Genomic DNA, 16944 nt, shown 5'->3' with positions numbered 1-16944 from the left:
TGCATGTGTTTCATAATAAATTATATTTTTTTAAAATCCAATTTTTTTTGGGGTTGTATTTTTTAAAAAGTCAATGTGCATATTTTTCTAAAAGCCAATTCGCTTATATTTTAAATTTTTTAAATCTGTATGCGTCAACAAATAGTAAATATTCACATTGCTCATTTAATATGGCTTACGTCGATTAATAAATTAAGGAGAATGGATAAGTTATAAGAATTTATTTAACTCAGCGCAAGAAGAAAATTTTAATCACCTAAAATTTTGATAAAATTTAATTAATCCAACCTACAATGTTTTCATCTTTAACTGGAGAATATATGATGCGTATCAGAAATGAATAATATCATATCCATATTGTTATGTGCAATTTAATTTTTCTAACCCATTGACTTTAGAGAAACAAAAAATTTATTTTAACAAAATCAAAATCGGGACTGGATACCCGAGTCGGGTATCCGGGTACCCAAAATAAAATTCAAATCGGATATCGGGTATTAGTTTTTGGGAAATCCGGGATCGAGTACCTGAAATTTTCGGATCGGGTATCCGCGGATACCCGATTTGACAGCCCTATCATAAGATATGAACTTTTGTCAAATTCTGATATTTTCCACGAGGTTAATAATTGGTATAATAGTATTGTGAATTTTAGCAGTATATGTTTGATAGTACTATATTTTATCTCAAACAAATACTATTATGTTGGTTTATACTTCCTCGGAGTCCTATCTGATTTGGACACGGATTTTAAGAAATGTAAAGTAAAGTGGATTGAACAAGTGAGTAGGATGTGAGTCTAATTTATATTATATATTAGTTTTATAATAAAACTCTTATTAAGGGACGAATGTAAATAACAAAATATGACTCATATTGTGGGATGGATAAAGTATTAATTAGGGTTGGCAATTTTCGACACGACACGATAATCTGACATGAATTCGCACGAAATTATTGGGTTGGGGTCAAGTCTTATTGGATCCGTGTCCTTATTGGGTTGACCCATTAAGAACCCGAAAATTTCGGGTTGGGTTAGGGTCGGATGCGGGTCGGATACGGGTAACCCATTAAGAAATAATATTATTATTTTTATTATTATTTTAAAAAATGTATATTACTTTAATTTTTTAATTTCTTATAAATTAGGTTTAAATAGTATAAAACGAATTTTAATTGTGTAAATTAGGTTAAAAATTAAGATTTCATCATGTAATATTAGGTTTTAATCGTGTAATATCAGGTTCGGGTTGTTACCGTGTCAACCCATATTATATCGTGTCGATAACGGGTTCGTGTCGGGTGCGGGTCGTGTTCGGATTTGAAGGTAGCAGGTCGTGTTCGTGTTCAGATTTACAGTTTCCTTAACAGGTCGGGTTCGGGTTAGGCCTTATTGGGTTGGGTCATTATCAGGTTGACCTGATAACGACCCAATCCGCACGATTTGCCAGCCCTAGTATTAATGAATTTTCTTGCATCTAATGTGAGGGTTTATATTTAATAATCCATCTGTTCCACTCTAAGAGCATCCACAATAGCGGACTAGTCGACGCCCTAGCCACCGGAGTGCGGCTAGGTTCGGCTAGTCCACTATTGAGTTAGGCTAGAAGGACGGACGAAAAACCAACGCCTTAGAGCTAGGGCGCGGACAAGAGCAGCTAGCCGATTTTTTTTTTCTAAAATATCATATTTCCATTTCATTTTTTTTTTGTTTTTTCTCCAATTCATTTTGTTGTTGTTTTTGGTGTTTTTTTCTCGGGATGGCTAGGGCGTCGGCTAGTCCTAGTGCTGGCCTATTAGTGGGTTGTGGGAAGTCCTTGATGATGTGACATGAGGTGTTTTTGGCTAGTCCTAGTGCTAGCCTATTGGCTAGTCCGTGCTATTGTGGATGCTCTAAGTAGAGCAATTCTATTTCATGTATTATTGTTTTGTTGGTTAAGTGAAAAGAGTAAAGTGAGAGGAATAAAATAGAGAGAGTGTTGTTTCTATTTTTCATAAATGTGTTATTTAAAGTGCGACATCCTAAAAAAAAATGATTCACTTGAATGGAACGGAGGAAATAATTTCCAAAGGGCCTGACCCAGATTTCTTCAATTAAATATTGTTGGATCTAGGGTGCATATAACGATAAGCAGTAGAGACAATCAAACACAACTATCCTATCAGATAAATTACTAGTATAAATCAATAATATTTTAATCACACTTCAAATAGGAGGTCAAATCACATGAAAGTTATCGGTCATGGTATTGACTACCGACTAAAGAAAAACACAAGTATTAATGGAAATCATATCACAAATTAAAAATTTATCGACAGTTGCACACAGTTGTTTTACAATTATGCAGTGGATGATCACAGTTAACACCAATATGAAACAAAAACATTAAACATAGATTTGCAAGATAAATACTTCCAACACATTTGAACTGTTTTTTGACTAGTACTTAGGAACTACACCCTTCGTTTCCTAAAAATAGAAATTATTTCCGAGTCCGTTTCTTGAAAATAGAAACTCTCCATTTTAGGGAATAGACCCCACAATCCACTAACACTAATTTCACTACTTTTTCTCTTTCCTTCCCTTACTTGACCCTTTTTCTCTTCCTTTTTTACTTTACCAACTTTGCATTAAAACCTGTGACGTTTCCAACGTTCCTATTATTAGGAAACGGATGGAGTATAACATAAAAATCAATGCATAACAAAAAACAAAAACTCCGGAGACTCAAAAGATCATGATTATAAAAACGAAACTAGCAAATATATAGAAGGATAATAAACTTAGGAAGCCTTCATCTTTGACCTAAATGATGCTCACCAATTTTCATGGATCCTGAACCAAGCTGTCCATGTTTATTCCAACCAAATGCAAATGACAGGCCATCTTCAGTCACTACCACAAAATGACTCCTACCTGCCCCAGCCTTCAATTTTATGCCTGAAAAATTTGAACAAATGTTAAATGATCAGCCTGGCTTGCAAATTGCAATGCAGTACAAGTCACTATTTAACAACTGGATAAAAGGGAATGGAAAAAAAAAGAGTAAAATAGAACTAAATAAATATTTTTAACAAAAGATGAATAGATTCAACTATCTTAAAACGTTCGAAAAAAGGAGAATATAATCCAACTATCTTAGAATAAAGGGAATACAATACTTGATCCCGATTCCTACTTAATTAGCCATAGAAGGATTCTTTAAATAAAAATTTTACCTTTATTCCGTTTTCGAAGATAAGGGGTCTATCTTAACATTACTCAGTCTTGTGAAAATGTTAATGTCATCCACAACTTATCCTATTAGTTGGAATAAACTTAAAAAGACAATATATCATCTTAGTTGAGACACATAAGTACATATGATATATAAGATATAGTCTTTCTCTTATTGATGGTAATCGAGAGAATCGGAATGGCTATGCATATTGAAAGTGCAGAATCTGGAGTGAAGAGTTTGTATTATTTCTTGTGTCTGAATTACATCGATTTCTCTCCCTTTAGTAGGGAAGAGTACACTGTATTTTAGGAAAAGAATCAGCCTATTCTAAGGCAATGTACTACAAATTAAATTCATATCAATTACAAATCTTCCTCCTTCAATTATGCCTTTGCTTTGGTAATTCCTCAAGTTTGGTATGTTTAACTGTTTGACACTCCCCCTCAAGTTGAGCAATGGTATCCCCAATGCTTAACTTGTCCAAGACTTCCTTGAAGACCTTCGGATGGACTGCTTTGGTTAGTATATCTGCAAGTTGTTCTTCAGACCGGACAAATGGAAATTCAACAATACCTCCTTCCAGTTTTTCTTTGATAAAGTGCCGATCCACTTCTACATGCTTGGTTCTGTCGTGTTGTACTGGGTTTTCCGAGATGCTGATGGCAGCCTTGTTGTCGCAAAACAACTGACTCTTCCGAGTAGGTGGGAAACCAATCTCCGTGAGTAGCCTTCTTAGCCAAAGGATTTCCATGAGTCCACTTTTCATTCCTCGGAACTCTGCCTCGGCGCTAGATAGAGCTACCACCTTTTGTTTCTTGCTCCTCCACGTAACCAAATTTCCTCCGATGAAGGTAAAGTAACCTCCCGTAGATTTTCTGTCTACGGGATTGCTTGCCCAGTCGGCATCGGTGTACCCATCAATCTCCAAGTCTTCTCTCTTTGCTAGGAACACTCCGTATCCTATAGTGCCTTTCAAGTACCGCACGATCCTCAATGCTGCCTCCATATGAGTTGTTTGGGGTTGGTGCATGAACTGACTCACAATACCTACGGCGTATGCAATGTCAGGTCTCGTATGTGAAAGGTATATGAGTTTCCCGACAAGTCGTTGGTATCTTTCTCTGTCTGCGAGTTCTGCTCCTTCCTCGATCTTTAAACCATGGTTGGGAATCATTGGAGTGTTAGCCGGCTTGCACTCGAGGAGTCCGGTCTCTGTCAATAGGTCTAAGACGTACTTTTTCTGCCTTAGGAATATTCCGTGTTTGGATCTCAACACTTCTATTCCTAAGAAGTATTTCAATGCCCCTAGGTCTTTCATCTCAAATTCTTTGAATAGGTTATCCTTTAATCTCTGGATTTCCTCTACGTCATCTCCGGTGATAATCATATCATCAACGTATATAATCAGACACGTCACCTTGTTATCCCTCCTTTTTGTGAAGAGTGTGTGATCGGAGTGACTTTGGTGGAACCCGTGTTTGAGCATGGCTTGGCAGAATCTTCCGAACCAGATCCGAGGTGACTGCTTCAACCCGTACAAAGTTCTCCGTAGTCGGCATCCCTCTCCTTTGCTAAATTCCTCGGAAAAACCCGGTGGAACTTCCATGTACACTTCCTTGTTTTCTTCTAGTTCCCCATGAAGGAAGGCGTTAGTTACATCAAACTGGTGTAGCGTCCAGTCTTTGCAAGCTGCCACAGATAACAGTGCCCGCACAGTCTCCATCTTAGCTACTGGGGAGAATGTCTCTTCATAGTCCACTCCATATACCTGTGTGTATCCTTTTGCCACGAGTCTTGCTTTGTATCTCTCGATTGAACCATCTGCTCTTCTTTTTATTGTGAATATCCATCGGCATCCAACTGGTTTCTTTCCTGTTGGTAATGTGCATTTCTCCCAAGTGCCATTCTTCACAAGGGCATCTATCTCTTTTTTCATGGCTTCTCTCCAGTGCTTATGTTTATTTGCCTCCTCAAATGTCTGTGGGATATCTTCTTCTTCATATAACGCAGCTTCAAAGGCTCGAGCCATCTCTGATAGGTGGCCTTGCGCAATATTGGATACTGCGTATTTTGCCTTTCTCCCTTTCCAGTCTGGTGAGTAGCGTCTGGGAGGTATTCCTCTGGTTCTTCTTGGGGGCAGCTCGTATGGATCTCGTGTATCTCCACTAGTTCCACCGTCCTCATTGTTCCTATCAAGGTTAGTCTCAATATCTGAACTAATTACCTCGGGATTCGAAGGCGGGGTTGACGGCCGGGCAATGTCACTTTGTTCTTCGTCTTGTATTACAGGACTTGACGGCCCGGCGGTGTTGCTAGCTGCCTCAGGTGGACCAACGTCTATGACATGGCTTGTCTGTGGATCTCCCCCTGTCTGTGGATCCCCAGTCTGAGGCTCTCCCCCTAAGTGATGGTTTTGAATACTAGGCAGCCAATCTAGGAAGTCACTGTGAGGGCTATTGTCCGAGGTTTGTGTCTCCCCCTGACTACTAGATTGGGTGTAAAAATATTCCCCCTCCACAAAATCGCAATTCATGGTGGTGTGTATCCTACGGGTTTTTGGGTCATAGCATCGATAACCTTTCTGATTTTTTCCGTAGCCTAGGAATACACATTTGAGGGCACATGGGTCGAATTTGGAGCGATCTTGTTTAGGAATATGAACAAAGACCGAGCAGCCGAAGACTCTAGGTTCGAGAGAGAGGGATGAAGGGATTTCAAAATGTTGGGAAAAAATATCTAGGGGAGTTTTAAACTGGAGTATGCCAGTTGGGAGACGGTTTATGAGGTATACGGCAGTGGCGACAGCTTCGGGCCAGAAGGATTTTGGTATTTTGGACTCAATCAAAAGGGCGCGTGTAATTTCGAGGATATAACGGTTTTTTCGTTCAGCTACCCCATTCTGTTCCGGATTATAGGTGCATGAGGTTTGGTGAACTAGGCCTTTACTCCTAAAAAATTCTTGCATTTTCTGATTTATGAATTCCCCCCCATTATCGGACCTAAGGATCTGGATAGTGTGTTTATATTGAGTTTGAATAAGGGTATAGAAATCTACGAACTTATCAAACACGTCATGTTTATTTTTTAGAAAATAAATCCAGGTCATGCGGGAGTAGTCATCAATAAAGAGAACAAAATAACGGAAACCTTGGCCCCCAGCAATGGGTGCCGGACCCCAAACATCAGAATGGATTAAAGCAAAAGGTGATTTCATTCTTGTATTGTTTAGCTTGAATGAATGTCTATGGTTTTTAGCTAGCACACAAGTATCACAATGAAAAGAGTTTAAAGATCTAGCTAAATTAGGAAAAAGAAGACGAAAATATCCTAAAGATGGGTGTCCTAACCGACGATGCCACAGCCAAGCCTGTCTGTCAGTTGGTCCGGGAGTCAACATCAATGCAGCACTCTGTTGGGCTATCTCGTCCACATAATACAGTCCGTTTCGCTCAGTGCCACGCCCAACTATCGTCCCCGTCTTGATATCCTGTAACATGCAAAAGCGAGGTTGCATTAGTAACTTGCAGTTCAGTTCTTTAGTCACGTGACTAATTGATAACAGTTTATGTGACAGAGATGGGACAAAAAGGCAATTTGAGAGGCACAGAGTCGGCGAAATATTGATGGTGCCGGCCCCCATGACTTTTGCTAGGTCCCCACTGGCGGTTTGTACATACGATTTTTTTGATTTGGCAATGGATACAAAATCTGAGGCTTCGAATGAAATTGTATCGGTTGCCCCGCAGTCAAAAATCCAGTGAGGGTCTTTTTGGTCGGAAGTGGATGTGGAGGAACAGGCTAAGGCATCAAAAGAGTTCTGGCAGGGTATTGTGGGGTTGTTTTCGAGGTGTTTCAAAGGCTGGGGTGTAATCTGCAAAGTTTTTGCAAAGGAGGGGTCTGTGTGTAATTTTCGTGTTTTGTGGTGGTTAATTCTGAATTGTGGTTTTCTGTGGGGCTGAAATTGAAGTGAATTATTTTGGTGGGGTAGATTACGGAATATAGGAGATTTTAGGGGTGGGTTGTGAGAGGTAATTTCCGGGTGGGGTTTTTCCCGGGATAAGGAAGGGTTTTGGGGCTGGTTTGAGATTTGGGGAAATTGGGTAGATAAATGGCTTATTTCGGAAACCCTAGCCGCTCCCCCTTCGTCGCCTGTGGGAACCCTAGCTCCTTCTCCTCCTCTTTCTCCGCCGGTAACCCCGGCGAAGTCACCATTGGTTGCCGATTTACCTTCGAACCAAGTCCTTGCGACGGACACGGAGCCGATTTTGGGTGGTTTCTCCTCGGTTTTGACCTCGCCACCGCTACTGCTGGTGCTGGTGCCTCCGCTGCCGCCCGTCGGGCCCTCGACGTTGGTGGCGCGGTTATGAGCGACGGCGGCTGATGCCCTGCCGCCTCCTCTGCCTCCTCCGGTTCGTCCTCCATTTCGGGCCTGCCTCGCCCTTTTCATTTCTTCCCACCACTCGGGGAACCCGTGGATGTGGAAACACGTATCTCTGGTGTGTTTTCTTCCTCCACAATGGCTGCATGTTAGTTTACTTTTATCATCCTCCTTGTGGTAGCTAGGGTTCCTCGGTGATTGATATTGTTGTGATGTTTGTGCTCTGTTCCGATCGAATACCGCAAGACCCGCTCCTATTCCAGGCTCCTGTGTATCTGGATTGAGTAGTTTTTCATTGACGGATTCCCTCCTGACCAATCCGTATGCCTTCCTTGCGGTTGGAATGGGATCCATGTTAAGGATTTCCCTCTTGATTTTGCTGTATTTGTGATCATCCAGTGCCCACATAAACTGGTACAATCGGTGTCTTTGAGTGTGTTGATTGTACTTCTCTATGCTCGCCGGAGTATCCATCGGGTTTGGGTCTCTGGTATCGATTGATATCCAGAGATCCTGGAGTTTCTGCCATAGTTGTTCTAGGGTTAAGTCCCCTTGTTTGATACTGTATGCCTGTCTGTGCAGGTCTGATATCTGGAATTGATCGGCGCCGCTTCCATACGTTGTGGCTAGACTATCCCACAAGTCGTAAGCCGTCTCGTATTGGGAAACCTCATTCACGAGGCTGGCGTCGATATTGCTTATGATCCAATTGAAGCAACAATCGTCTCTCTGCTGCCATCGGTTGTAGTCTGGATCTGTCGGAGAGGGAGGGTCTGTAACTCCAGTAATGTGAGATGCCAGACCCTTCCCTCGGATCCCCCGACTCATCAGTTTAGCCCATAACGGATAATTATCTCCGTTGAGCTTCTCGGCTAGACGTACTTCGCCTAGTGATTCGTTTGATGAAGGCTGTGGATTTTGGGTTTTTTGAGACATGCTCAATCTCATAAACTCAGCGAATTGTTCGGCTGAGAGTGTAATTGGTGGGTTATTGGATTCTGACATGGTTCTTTTTTTGGTTGGTGTTTGCAGGTTCAAATGGTCGGGAAAGGTACTTGAGACGGTGATGATATTGCTCTGAGTCTCAAGCCCGAATCGTCCCGCTTTGATACCATCTTATTGATGGTAATCGAGAGAATCGGAATGGCTATGCATATTGAAAGTGCAGAATCTGGAGTGAAGAGTTTGTATTATTTCTTGTGTCTGAATTACATCGATTTCTCTCCCTTTAGTAGGGAAGAGTACACTGTATTTTAGGAAAAGAATCAGCCTATTCTAAGGCAATGTACTACAAATTAAATTCATATCAATTACAAATCTTCCTCCTTCAATTATGCCTTTGCTTTGGTAATTCCTCAAGTTTGGTATGTTTTTTGACACTTTCCAATCGAATGGATATATGTTTATTTCGAAGACATCTGATTAAACATAAACTTGAATATTTGGTAACATGATCTATGATCTGATTGGTTTTGTGAGCATGTGGCATTAAATTTGATAAACAAAGACATATTGTAATGATCCAAAGTAAAGGGACCATTCAAGAAGTCATTCTCATATACACGAATTTGATGTGCTGTTTATTGTCAATAAAAACACATTTTCGCAATTCGTTATTCAAATATTCATAAAAATGGACGGGCCGGGCCGGGCTGTCAACCGGCTGGCGATTTGGATTTCATTTAGTGACTCTATTTTCAGCCACCCTTCTACTCCCACTTTTATTGTTTAGTTATTTTCATGTTTTAATGTGGACTTTTTTTTTATCATTGACCAAAATAAATTATGTTAAATTATCTTATTACTATTATTTAGTTCTTTTGACATTGTATGATACTATAAAACACTACATTCGTCATATATTTTATTTGAAACTTTTCCTTGGAAAACTATAATTGTTTTGAGAACTAAAAATATTTTAGTAAATGTATCACAGTATGTTGTATTCACGTAGAAATAAAATGCAATCCTGAATTTTTTATAATAAAAGGGCAATTGTGATACGTACGTTAATTTCCATAAATTTTGTCTGTATATAAGTTTGTTTTTTTCTTCGTATGATCTACAATCGCATGTTAAATAACAATCATACAGAAATATTGACAAAACACATACACTAAAATTGAAGTAAGACATGTTCCTTGGGAAGTATAAGAAATATTGACAAAACACATAAACTAATAGAGATGTTTCCTTAAATTTATTTTATTTTCTACGTTAAAAACTCATAAAACCAATTCATACGTAATCATTGAACCAATAGATGAGTTAAATGTTAGGAAAAGAACTGAAAGATTAGAGACCAAATTAATAAATAGGGAAAAAGTGAAAATGCATAATTGTTCTAAATTTTTTCTATAATAGAGTACAAACAATGTATTAGCTAGGGAAAAAGTGAAAATGCATAATTTTTCTAAATATTTTCTATAATACAGTATAAAAAATGTATTTCCTTCGTCCTCAAAACAATAGTCACCTTTTACTGTTTTTATCTGTTTCATAAAAAAATTAGTCAATTTCCATTTTCGACATGTTTCTCTCTAATGAGATGAGCCTTGTTCTTCATTACCAATCCTCTAATATTTTTTCCATTCTTTATCTTTCCTACTTACCTAATTTTGCATTAACATGCAGTATCAAAACTATACTCCCTCTGTTTTCTTAAAATATAAACTTTTTTTTTGGTTGGTTTCTTAAAACAGAAACTTTCCATTTTAGGAAAATTCTCTCTATGATAGGATGAGTCTCATTTTCCATTAACAAACCTTTCTTTTTCTTATCTCTCTTATTTTATCTATTTTACTTTAAAACTAGTACCATTTCAAAAGATTCCACTTTTAGGAAACAGAAAGTGTATATATTTTAGGACAAAAAGAGTAATAAATACACACATGTTTAGGGGCGAGCTATAATTGTGATGACCACATAGTGCATTAATAGTATTAGTAGGGCCACTCATTGTGCTGAAAATTCCTCATAGTTTGACCCGAAATTTGTACATTATATTTGAAACATGGAAAACAAATTCATTAAGCCCTCATTAGTACCCTAAAAACTCGTTACTCTCTTTATAACTGAATGTTAACTGTATTACATTATAACCAATAGAATACTATACTTTAAAATCAACTGCCCAAATAGGACTATATATATAGTCACACGTTATATAATATATGCATTAAGAGTGAGAAGATTCAAATATAACAAAGACAAAATGAAACCCGATTTTGTATGCAAGCAGTACTTCCCAGGACGGAATCAGAAATACAAATTAGCCGGTGCTGAAATGTAATAAAATAATATTATTAAATTATTTAAAATTAATTAATACATATATAATTCGATTTGTTGTTTCATTCAATTATTTAAAGTCGAACCGAACCAAAAATTAAAATATATCAATCAAATTTAGAAGAACTAATATTATATTTAAAATTTGAAAACAAGTGAGCATGTATATAGAGAAATAAATCAAGTTAAATGATGTATCAAAATCAAAATACAACTATTGTTTACACTTGGGCTTGTTTAAAATTTAATACTAATATAACCGTTGTAAATTAGTTATTTATCTTTTAATTGATTCTGTCTTTTAAAATAATGAAAAATAATTTTAAATAATGAAATCTATGAAATCGATGAATAGATGAAGATTGTGTGCAAACTAACTATAGTATTGTACTTGAAATATTTTATGCATGAAATATTAATTTTAAGGTGAAGAGATTGGAATTATTGTGCTTGCAAACTTTATATTCTTTTAGGAATTATAATTTGGACGATTTGGTGATAAATGTCCCACTCTTCATGGAAAAAATGAAAAAAAGTAGTATGTAAATTAAAAGAATAGAGCAAAATTGGTGAAAAAGAATTTCTCGGCTCGACAACAGTGTAATTGTTTACACTTGGGCTTGTTTAAAATTTAACACTAGTCCAGCAAACACAATAAAAGTTAAGGCTCAACAGAACTAATAATACTAGAAGCCCAATTATAATCATCTTATTTCCCAAATTTTTGTGCGCCGCAGCATCTGAAACCGTAAACATTTTGGATTCGGTGCAACGGCGACCGCAGAGGGAGACCATGTGCGCCGCAGCGTCTAAAACTGTAAACATTTTCTCATTAATAATATCCACTCGTTTTTTTTTTGCTTGAGTGTGGGAGTCTTTTATTCGAGCCTTTGAGCTCGCAATTTAAACCCCCCGTGACCACATTTCTCACAACCACTCTCCAAGCAATGACTACTCCACTTCTTATTCTCTCTTTTTTCCTCCTTTGGCTGCCGCCACTTGCCGCCGCGGGCGGCGGCAAGTGGGACCTGCTCCTCCCCAACATCGGCGTCTCCGCCATGCACATGCAGCTCCTCCACACCGACCGCGTGGTCATGTTTGACCGCACCGACTTCGGCCCCTCCAACATCTCCCTCCCCAACGGCCAATGCCGCCGCGACCCCAACGACAACACCCTCCGCGTCGACTGCACCGCCCATTCTGTCGAGTACGACGTCGTTTCCAACTCCATCCGCCCCCTCACCGTCCTCACCGACGTCTGGTGCTCCTCCGGCGCCGTCTCCCCCGACGGCACCCTCGTCCAGGCCGGTGGATTCAACGACGGCGACCACGCCGTCCGAACCTACATACCCTGCTCCGACCACTCCTGCGACTGGCGGGAAATCCCAAACGGACTCACCCAGCGAAGGTGGTACGCCACCAGCCAAATCCTCCCCGGCGCCCGCCAGATCATCGTCGGCGGCCGGGGGCAGTTCAACTACGAGTTCCACCCCAAAAAATCCGCCTCCGAGGGCCCCTACAGTCTCCCCTTTCTCTCCCAGACACACGACCCTCGCATCGAGAACAACCTCTACCCGTTCGTCCTGTTAAACGCAGACGGAAATCTATTCATTTTCGCCAACAATCGAGCTATATTGTTTAATTACAAGAATTCAAAAATCATCCGGACCTACCCGGCCCTCCCGGGTGGGGACCCGAGGAGCTACCCGAGCACTGGCTCCGCAGCATTGCTCCCGTTAAAGAGCAATGCCGGAGCTGAGGTCTTGGTGTGCGGCGGCGCGCCAAAAGGAGCTTTTGTCAGAGCGAACAATCGTGATTTTGTGAACGCTCTCAACACGTGCGGGAGGATCCGAATAAACGACCCGAATCCGCAATGGGCTATGGAGACCATGCCCTCGGGTCGGGTCATGGGTGATATGCTCTTGCTGCCTAATGGCAATGTCTTGCTCATCAACGGCGCTGGCGCGGGCACGGCCGGGTGGGAAATGGGCCGGAGCCCCGTTTTGTCGCCTGTTGTCTACTACCCGAATAAACAACCCGGGTCGAGATTCGAGGTGCTGAACCCGACCTCGACTCCTAGAATGTACCACTCTGCTGCGGTGTTGCTTCGTGACGGTCGAGTTTTAATTGGTGGAAGCAATCCACATGCGTATTACAATTTCACTAAGATAATATTTCCAACTGATTTAACTCTTCAGTCATTTTCTCCGTCGTATTTGGATCCGCAGTTTGAGAATATACGGCCGAAGATTCTTTCGCCCGTATCCGAATCCAGAACCGGGTACGGGCAGCAGGTTCCGGTCCGGTTCAGTGTTGGGCCGGGTCAATTGGTTAAGAGTACAATCATGGTAACAATTATTGCGCCGTCATTTGCGACTCACTCGTTTTCTATGAATCAAAGATTGTTGGTCCTCGACCGTGGCGATGTGATGCCTGTTGGGGGATCCGTGTACCAGCTCGGGGCTAGAATGCCGAGTTCGGGTAATCTTGCACCGGCTGGGTACTACCTTCTGTTTGTGGTTCACAAAGATATTCCGAGTAAGGGAATTTGGATCCATATCAATTGAGTTATTCGGGCTAACCCGGTTGGTTTGGAATTTGGATGAATGATGATAGATACACATTACTTGTGTACAAAATGACTTGTTTATAGGGGAAATATATGTATACTTTCTTATCAAAATTATAGAAATGAACGTGTACGTATTAAACAAATGCTTATATATCAATAAAAATTCATGGTATATAGGCGTGAAATTGCATGTATGTGGTTGGCTTCCTACTTCCACTAAGTGGAATTCATGACGTTTCAAACTTAAATTCTGAATATTAATGGTGGGATTAAGTGGCTATAATTTCTATTCTAGGTTATACACTAATGTATAAAAAGAGAGCTAGTGGAGACTATTTGGGTAAGGATGGGGTTGCTGTAATTAAGTGGTAAAATTTAAGTCGAAGTGTATAATTCATTTCGTAAAAATATGTCAAAGTGTGACTTCTTTAGTTGTTTTACAAATTATAGCAGTGTTATAATTTTTGACAAACAATCTTGTATGGTTAGTATAAGTAATTTTTTGGGATGAACGTAATTATTGTACTATCGAATTAAAGTGAATGAATTATATAATTGTATTTTATATAAAAATCTTTGTCTTGCAATTTTAAAATTTTTTTCCAAAAAGCAAGCTACTCATTCCAATGGAATACTTGAATATTGTAGATAGAGCATATAAAATGAGAAGAACTTAATTGTAGTGTTTAAACTTAGAAGGTAAAGAAGACGAATTTGTTTGGTTATTTGCATGCATTTAATGTTGCTTATGATTTAATTATGTTACCGCTTATCATCATTTTAGTGGGCATCAAATGCCAATTACATCATCTTCTTTGGTTTAGGTAGGCCTTAGTTTAGTAATCGAGACTGATGACAGTAATGTCATTCATGGGTATGCTGCTATTGATATATCGTTGGATTTATATATTTTATTTCTTTTAAGTATGTTCAGATTTCAGTGTGTTTCATTGAACTTAAAATGTGAAATTTTCTTAAAATCCTTGTCGAGTCAAAATGAATTTTTCAATCGTGGACGGAGAAAGTATGTAGCAATCTCGGTCACACCACAATATCAATTTTTTTCAGATACAATACCAATTATTGGCAATTTCTTCCATAACTATCTTAACTTTATTTGGACAATTGCACTATTGTATTTTGAAATTATGTGGCCGATAATGGTGATTTTGTGTGGGCAGTGGGCCTGCAACCCAAAGATGTACTCACTCTGTTCCATGTTAATTGAGTCATTTTTCTATTTTCGGAAGTTTTAAGATAATTGAGTCATTTCTATTTTTGGCTAAAGACAACCCTCTCTTTTACTTTATTTTCTATTCATCTCTCTTACATTATTAACTATTCATTTAACACATTATTCTTAATCTCCGTGCCGGAAAGAAGTTCCTCTAATAATAAGGAACAGATGGAGTATGTCTATTTATAACATCATCTGTATAATCATGGGCGGACGCAGAAATTATCACTTATAGGGGCTATTTTAAAAAAAATATTTAAACTATATTCATGTACTATTATTTAGCTCATGTATAAGGGCTTTTGTATAAGAATTTGCATAAAATTAGTATAAATTAAATAAAATTACAAAGAAAAAAAATCATGTTTATAAGGGCTTAAGCCCCTAGACCCTCCGATGTGTGTCCGCCCATGTAGAGGATGTGACCGGAACATGCAGAATATTTTAAACCATTTTTGCTTTTCTTTTATTCCCATTTAGTTTTCGAAAATTTTAAAAATAAATGAAATTAGTAGTTTTAGTCTATTTAGTAGTGTCGCTTGTTCGGTAGAGATTGAGGAATTACAGTTTAAGTAGGTCATTAATTATGGGTATATTGCTATTAATATGTGTTGGATTTATATTTTTCTATTTCTTTAAATATATTATTTTTCAATTTTGCGGTATTTTATTGAATTGAAATAGTAGAAAATAAATACCAAGACTACTTTTATAATATGCGTCAAAACAACAGCTGCACCATATGGCTCAAACCCTCAAACCATGCCCCTTTTTCTAAATAATGGCTCACACTATATGTATCACAATATTTCAACTTTTAATTCTTTAAATCTTTATTCTTATTTGAGCTCGGTGAAATTATTGTTTGATCAAAGCCGATTTTGTATTAGAGCAGCACTTGCCAATATTTATCCATACAGATATTTATCACACGTAATATAATCATAGACATGAATTGGAATGCGAATATATATGAATATAATTAATTATTACCATGTTTAAATATATTTTGATATGTTAATTAGATAATTCCCACACGTTTGTGTTGGCTGTGGCCTCGTCTCCTCCGCTATTTAAATGATCTAAACTATACCTCTTATCAGGATCGAATTAGAGTGTCCACTATAAGCGGACATGCCCAATAGCCCCGCCCCAATTTTTGTCCATAGCCCCAGTTTTGTTGTTCATAGCCCCAAAATTTTGTGTCCGCCACTATAGTGGACACCTCCAATAACCCCCAAATTCTATAATCAACTTTCATTTTATAATGTTTCAAGTAATTATGAACAAATTTATCGGGCTATACGTAATTAGAAGAACACGACTATACGAAGTAGAAGTAAAATTAAAATTAAAATTAAAATTAAAATTAAAATTAAATTAAAATTAAAATTAAAATTAAAATTAAAATTAAAATTAAAATTAAAATTAAAATTAAAATTAAAATTAAAATTAAATTAAAATTAAAATTAATTAATCAGAGCATTCCAGCTGGCTCTCCACAAATTGTTCATTTCCGACCCCAAATTGTAGTGAGAGAACTTTTTATAGATGTAGAGTTGGAATGGTGTGAAAATAATGAATGGAGTGGGGTGTATTTATAGGTGAATTGAAATGAAAAAAAAAATTAAAATCAGCTATAGCCTCGGCGGTCGGTGCCGCCACTATAGGCGCCGCGCCTATAGCCGCGTCCGCCCCCATTTTGCCGCGTCCTCGCCCCGGAGTCGGCTGAAGCCCGTCCGCCCCCTACCGCCCTCATTTCGGTGTCCGCCCGCGCCTCTCCACTATAGCCCGCCCGCCCTCCGCCCCAACCCGCACCATAGTGGACACCCTTAGTAAGTGTAAACCCAATAAGTAATTTTTATATCCAATTAAAGAAAATGTAATTATAATTGTCTTTTAGGAGTATATAAAAATCATTGTGTCGAAAATTGAAAACTATTCCAAAAATCAAACTAGGCCAAACCGAGTGGCCATTCACCAGTGACGGAACCCGGATTTATGTTAAGCCGGGGCTGAAATTTTTTTCAAAAAGATATTAAAATATAATTTTACATGTAATATATATACAACTTTTATGACTCACTAGATGATAGGAGTAACTGATTTCAACAAGTAGCGATTTTTTGAAATCGGCAAAGAATAGTCTCGTTTTTAATTTTTTTGAAAATTTCATTGAAAAATATAAGTTGGCTTAATTATTTTGCAGCATATCTGTTTTAATAAGTTTCATTGAAAAATATAT

The 16944-nt window shown here is 38.4% G+C and overlaps 1 protein-coding gene across 1 annotated transcript; it reads left to right on the top strand.

Annotated features, from left to right (window-relative positions):
* The first annotated feature begins 11933 nt into the window (after nt 1-11933).
* LOC121782011 (aldehyde oxidase GLOX1-like) lies at nt 11934-13524 on the top strand. The gene has a single exon (XM_042179716.1). It carries the CDS (start codon nt 11949-11951, stop codon nt 13455-13457), a length of 1509 nt encoding a protein of 502 aa, XP_042035650.1. The 5' UTR covers nt 11934-11948; the 3' UTR covers nt 13458-13524.
* Nucleotides 13525-16944: the final 3420 nt, after the last annotated feature.

Source organism: Salvia splendens, chromosome 20 (assembly GCF_004379255.2).
Source record: "Salvia splendens isolate huo1 chromosome 20, SspV2, whole genome shotgun sequence".
Taxonomy (NCBI): domain Eukaryota; kingdom Viridiplantae; phylum Streptophyta; class Magnoliopsida; order Lamiales; family Lamiaceae; genus Salvia; species Salvia splendens.
The sequence above is the reverse complement of the archived record's forward strand: the minus strand, read 5'-3'. Positions and strand labels throughout refer to the sequence as shown.

Coding starts and splice junctions, on each gene's coding strand:
- LOC121782011 (XM_042179716.1), top strand. CDS start 11,949: ATGCACATGCAGCTCCTCCACACCGACCGCGTGGTCATGTTTGACCGC.